The sequence below is a fragment of the Pleuronectes platessa genome, chromosome 10, assembly GCF_947347685.1.
Source record: "Pleuronectes platessa chromosome 10, fPlePla1.1, whole genome shotgun sequence".
Lineage (NCBI taxonomy): Eukaryota > Metazoa > Chordata > Actinopteri > Pleuronectiformes > Pleuronectidae > Pleuronectes > Pleuronectes platessa.
The window spans coordinates 6,965,554-6,971,991 of NC_070635.1; the positions used below are offsets into that span (position 1 = coordinate 6,965,554).

Below are 6,438 nucleotides of genomic sequence, written 5' to 3' on the forward strand. Positions count from 1 at the left end.
CCCCCCCAGATCTAAATTGATGTAGATAAATAGATGTACTTTATTTTTGTAACACACAGTTTCAGAAGCATCATCGGGGATTTTTCACTCAAACCGTTAAGTTTGAATTTAATGTTTATCTAAATTAAACTTGTACATTTAAAAAAAAAAATAGGCATTTTCTGAATTTTTTTGAACGTTATCACTCAGGCTTTGTTCCTTTGATGAATGTCACTGAAGGTCACCAAAGCAGCAGCCATATACCTTTGAAGTCTGTCCCTACATAAGCGTCAGTTTTCAGTCAGTTTTCAGTCAGTTCTCTTCGGAATACTTGGCTCGTTGCACCTGAACTCTGTTCTTGCTCCTGAACTCTGTTCCTGCTCCTGAACTCTGTTCTTGCTCCTGAACTCTGTTCCTGCTCCTGAACTCTGTTCTTGCTCCTGAACTCTGTTCTTGCTCCTGAACTCGTTTCTTTGGATTTGCCTTGAAGAGAACTACGATTGATTTGAATCAACATGATCCCAACACACGTGGGGTTTCTCGGCGCTGCCTCCTACGAGTCCGTCAGCTGCGTCACTGCAAACTTTCAAGCCTTCGTGACGGATCTGAGTCACGAGGACTTGGACGTTGAGGAGAACCTGCAGGAAATGGTTGAGCTCATTTTCAAGAGGGCCGTGAAGAAACCAGACTCTGCTGCAGTCTTCGCGGAGCTGTGTCAACACCTCTCAGAAGTAAATGATGCATCTATGACTGGAAGCTACTTTATCCTGTTTCTTACTTAGTTGGACACCTTGTATTTGTATGCAGGTTGTAACCTTAATTTAACACACTGATCACTATGTATGTATGTGAGTTACATTAGTGTTAATATTCCTTTATGGTTTTCTCCTCTTCAGGTGGAGTTCCAGTCCTTGTCCGACTGGTCAGTCAGCGTCTCCTTCAGGTCTCTGCTGGTTAAACACTGCCAGGCAGAGTTCATGAAGAACTTGGACAAGGAGGGCATTCATCAAGAGAGTTGGTCCTGCCTGAAGCCAGTCCAGGACGTGAGGGTCACCGACCGGCTGAGGGAAGAGCAACAGAACGCCAAACCTTCCGGTCGGTTCCTTAACATGCTGAGGTTTATTGGGGAGCTGTTCCTCTCCAAGGTGCTGGCAGAGAAATCCATGCACTGCTGCATCAGGAGGCTGTTGCAGAAAGGAGACGGGCCGTCTCTTGAGGGCCTCTGTCAGCTCCTCCAGATGATCCAGCAGGACCTGGAGGTGGTGATGGAAAAGGAAGTGATGGACACCTACTATAACCAGCTGGACCATATCGCAGAGAAAGGGAAGAGGGCACCAAGGCTCTCCCTTTTGTTGAGGGAAACAGTGGATGCCAGGAAGATGGCATACTCCACCCCCCACTAAGTTTTTAATGAAAACTCATGTGGGAAATACAACTTATACACTTATACAACTTATACAGTGATATTTGTAAATGGACAGAAACCCCCCACTGCAACCCCTCCTCCTACTCTGTATAATTTGCACTGGGTGACATCATGTCTGTACTCTGTTTGTGGTTTGTACTATGTTGTCGACTAATGAATAAAATGTTTTAAATTTAATTTGGGTGTTTTTATGTCTTGCATGCAGCTGCCCTCACATTTCAATTAAAACACATGTGGGAAATACAACTTATACATTTCCCTTTTTCCCAATAATCAATGAAAAGCACAGATGCCTGGAGAGTTTCTGGGACAACATTTGACAAAAGTACTTATTCTGAACTGAACATCAAATCCAAATGAGAATTCAGTAAAAAAAACATAACTGATGTCATATTTTATCTTCTAACAGCTGGTTGTGTACCACTAGTTTCACTTCAAGCTGTGAGGATATTCAATATAAGCCTCTGGAGAGTGATATTTATGAATGGACAAAAAGCTTGGCTTTATTATATCATCAGCAAGAGCATGATATTATTTGACAAGGACAGACAAACTGCAGCTTTGTGTTGAATAACACTATTTTCAACCAATCCTTTAGACATTTCAGTGCATGTGTAATAAATACGGCATCAGAGGTCAAACTCCTAAAATTGGCTCAGTATCGTCTGCTGAAACTCAGAGACTCTGTCTGTGAGCTTATGTTTGTGCACTGGACTAAAAATGTGTTTCTTTTGGGAGACAAACTCACAGCATATTTCAGGATTCCAGTAGCTTAAGTGTGACAGTTGTTGCATGGATGGGTTGGCCTGGCCTGCCAAAACGTCCTATGCACTCACTACATGAAAAGTTATGCAACAGGCAGTACTGCACTGATTGTCTTCCTTGGCCCCATGAGCTTCTTCGAGTTATGTAAATATATAGTCAACACAACATAGACATTAAAATTAAGGCATATTACAACAGTGCTTTAAGGATTTATTTCTCTTATTTGTACACGTATAAAGAATATATTCATCGCTTCATGAGTTCCCAGATAATAGGATAGACAGACAAATAACTGAGATTATTCCTGAAAAATGAGCAACTGAGAATTTGAAATTGTAGGACAGTCTGACACTGGGTCCGCACAATCCTGTCAGTGTCGGCTTTACTTAAGAGCATGCGATTCTGCTGTCTTCTTGCCATATCATGCACCAAAGAATGAGGCTGTGAATGAATGAATAAATAAAAGAATAAATCATAAATATTAAGAAGTTGGGGAGACCAATTCAAATGAATGGAGGTTAATCTTTAGAGATACACAGATAGAAGCCTCAAACTCATGTCTTATTAGAGATAATTGAATGTAATGTACGTGCAATCCCCTTGAGTTTTCTAATAAGCTTTGTAACAATAGCATTAGGATTGTCCGGCTAATGGGAAGCAGCCTGTTTGGCCCTGATCAGACGCTGGGATGCACAGAGTGAACGTGGAGGAGAAAACCTGTTCACAACAGAGAGAAGCTCAAAGTCAAGGTTACAGTGTTCTCTTATCGTTCACCCTGACAATGGAGCTGATGTCCAGAAACCTGCATCGACCTCCTTGTCCTCATTGTAATAGATTTTGGATTTCTTTATCACATTCTTTAGTTTTGCAAATATTTTAAGTGTGAATGTGGGCTATAAGGAAAATATATCTCTATTGTCATAAATTTTCCTCTGTTCTTCCTTTGATAATGAACTCTCCCTCTCTGCTCTGCGTGGAGGTGGAGCTAAGCCAGCGATGGGCAAACAATGAGCACTGCTGTCAGCAGGATTTTGTTGGGGTCTTGGGGGGGGGGGGGGGTTGTGGGTGCCACACTGGGAGGCCCAGGACCTCATGGGATTAGTGAGCTCACCCTCTTCCTTGCCAGCTCCCATGGGACAGGTCTTCCCCGGCTGTCCTGGACTGAACTCACGTGCAAAGGGGAAGAAAAATAAGACAATCCCCTGTAGGTGCTGATTTAAAAATAGAGCAGTGGTGTTGCAGCTCAGACTTTCTCCTGCACTCTGCAGATTAAACCCCGTCACCGGGCGTGAGTGCACCATCGCTTTGAGTGCTGGTTAGAAACCAATTCATCATTTGTTTTACGAGATCAAATTAACTCTTACTACTTACGCACACATTCACTACATGCATGCACAGATCCAGTCGCACAGCTTTACAGTGGAGTGTGAAACGTGATCACGTGACACGTTAGGAGAACATTTTGTGCATTGCTGCCACTCCCTCGGGTGTCGAAGCATTTTACTGTGTTGATATTTTCACCCGTGTATAAATAGAATGATTTATCGCACACATGCTTCAGACATATCTGTATATTGTTAGATTCAGTGGTTGCCATTCCCTGATTTTATCGTCTGCCCTTCTGCCTATGATGCAGCGTTTTTTCAAGTTTTAGTTTATTCTCATAAAGATAATTCATGGATATTGATCAGGCATGTTAAGGGGACTGATATTTATGAGTGTGTGCAATTTGGTGCAGATCCAAACACATGTAATCAATAAATGAATGTGTATTCTCACAAGGGGACTCTTGGGCCTTAGTGGAGGGATGTGCTCTCTGCTTACAACTTATGTTCAGGGAATATTTTACAATTGTCTATTGCTGCTGCAGGATGTATCCTCTGGAGGTTTGGTTTTGGAACCTATTAACTGAACGTCAGTATCGTCAAATTATCTCCTCAGTTCCACGTTCTGAGAAAGCATCGCCCACAACAACAGACATGACACTGACACATAAAGGATTCACATCTACAATGGTTACAGCAGTATTCCCTCACCAGTTCTGGGGGGGGGCGGGTTAAGGAATTAATCCTGGCCGTAATCCAGGGAGTTGAATTAAAAGATTAATTTTATATGTGTGTGTGTGTGTGAGTGTGTGTGTGTGTGCATGATTGCATACTTACACATGTGTAAGAGCCTTTGTGTTTACATGTGTGTCGCAAATCTTCCCTGTGGCTCGACCTGTTTACCTCTGTTGTGTTGGTGTCACTCTCTCATTCGTTCTGAGCGACCCTCAATCACTGATTTCAATCACAGTGTAGTGACCTTAAGACCTTTAGCATCGATGAGATCTTTCAAAAAGTGACAAAGGACATGAATTAACTTGTTGTTATAGATAGAAATGTCTTTATTGTTGTGCATGAAATAACCCTTTGGGAAATTATGCTGTGAAATATATCTTCACAACCATTGAATGGATTATTGAAATATTTTGACATGTTAATTTTGTATCGTAACAATCTGAAGGTCATTATTTTAACATCCGTCAACAAGAGGTTTGCGGTATGAGAGTTTGCAATTTAAACATGCAATAAGACACTCAGCATTATCTGCACCAAGCATCTTCTTGTCATCATTGTCATTGTGGATGTCTTTGCACGATGACACAACATTTAGCTGCTTCATTACATCTGTGCACTTCCTCTAGTTAGTCTTGTGTGTTTTCTGCTTCTTTTATCGTCTCTTTTTCCTTGATAAAGTTCTTCTGAGAAGGAAAATGGCCACATTAGGTTAACGTGCCCGTTTGAACCTTGTGTGATGACTGAGCGACATGTTGCTGCTTGCGTTGTCTTGATTGGTCAGTTTAACCTCACGGAAGCTCAGGCTGTTGTGAAGGTTTCCCTCCTTACAAATGGAACCAGGGGTCAAAGGAAAGCACTCCCGCCCTCTCATTCACGGCACTGCTAACCCCCCCTTGCCCCTCTCTCTCTCTCTCTCTCTCTCTCTCTCTCTCTCTCTCTCTCTCTCTCTCTCTCTGTCATTGTGGGTTGTCATGGAAATGAAAGCACAAGGAGCGGGGGGGTTCTATTATTGAAGCAGTTGTGGGATCGGTAGTGGGCTGGAAGTTGGGTATGGTGTAATGGAGCGATTCATGCACTCACAAACAGGGAGTGCGGTGGAGCAGAATGTCGGTGGAGGGGCTTGGGGTGGAAGAGAGAGAGAGGGAGGGAGGGAGAGAGGGAGGGAGGGAGATGAGGAAACAGAGAATAGATAGGGGCCCCGGGGGGCGAGCGGAGAGAGGAGCCAACTCCACGTGTTTTGGCCCTGCTTCTGACTGATGGCACGTTTTGAGGCCGTTACGTCATGGTCTGCCAGGCTCCGGGCTGTTTGAGACATACTGCTGCGGAATCACATTCCACGTGGAAGAAGTGCAATGAGCCAATGGTGATACCACCTGTTGGCGAGGAGGCCGGGAAGAACCTTCGAGGAGGAGCCGTGCATGAGGTGTTTATTAGCAGCGGCGGCCTGTGTTAGCTGCCGTCTTTATTGTGCATCCATGTGGGGAACGGTCTGAAGTGATAGAAGTTAAAAATAGACCTGACAATTCCATGAATAAAGACTGATGCTGTTGTTTATTGGTCGACCTCAGACCCTAATGTTACGTCCACCAATGAGATTACGTTTTATGGTGTTAGTTAGCAGGATTATTGAAAAACTACAAAACGGATCATCACAGAACTTGGAGGAAGGAAGTGAGCGAGGGAATAGCTCCTGAATTTTGGTGCGGATCCGGATCAGTGGACGAATACAGGATTTTTTTATTCACTGGCTTTAACATTTTGAGATTGGGCCTTTCTCAAAAGGAAATGCATAGAAAATTCCGACATATTGGTTTATTTGTCAGTGAGAGTGTGTAATTTAATGCAGATCCAAATTGTAATCTGGATCTAGCCTATTTGAAAGTGGTTGAGAAGCTGAAAGTTGTCAAGATTCTTTCAGCTGTTATATGGAAAAAAAATATGGAAAAATCCACCCAATCTTAAATAGTTGATGTAGACTCTAGTTTCTTGTTTTAACTTCGCTGGATACTTCGGTCACTCGTCACTAGAGTTGTGATGGAGTCCGTGAAAGTGATTTTATAATGTTTCCTGTGTTTGGTGGTCAACCTTTCTGCAAATGTATTTCAACATCTGCAGAAGAACTCACAATAAGTGCATTTGAGCACCGAGGCAAAGAAACATCAGTGTCACATATTTTGTAAAGCTGAGATTCAGGCCGTCTCATCTTGT

General features: G+C 42.9%; 1 protein-coding gene across 1 annotated transcript; it reads left to right on the forward strand.

Moving 5' to 3' along the window:
• The first annotated feature begins 17 nt into the window (after positions 1-17).
• On the forward strand, positions 18-1,547 carry LOC128449806 (eukaryotic translation initiation factor 4 gamma 1). Its single transcript, XM_053433114.1, has 2 exons — positions 18-710; positions 876-1,547. Exons 1-2 carry the CDS (start codon positions 495-497, stop codon positions 1,380-1,382), a joined length of 723 nt encoding a protein of 240 aa, XP_053289089.1. The 5' UTR covers positions 18-494; the 3' UTR covers positions 1,383-1,547.
• The last annotated feature ends 4,891 nt before the right edge of the window (positions 1,548-6,438 follow it).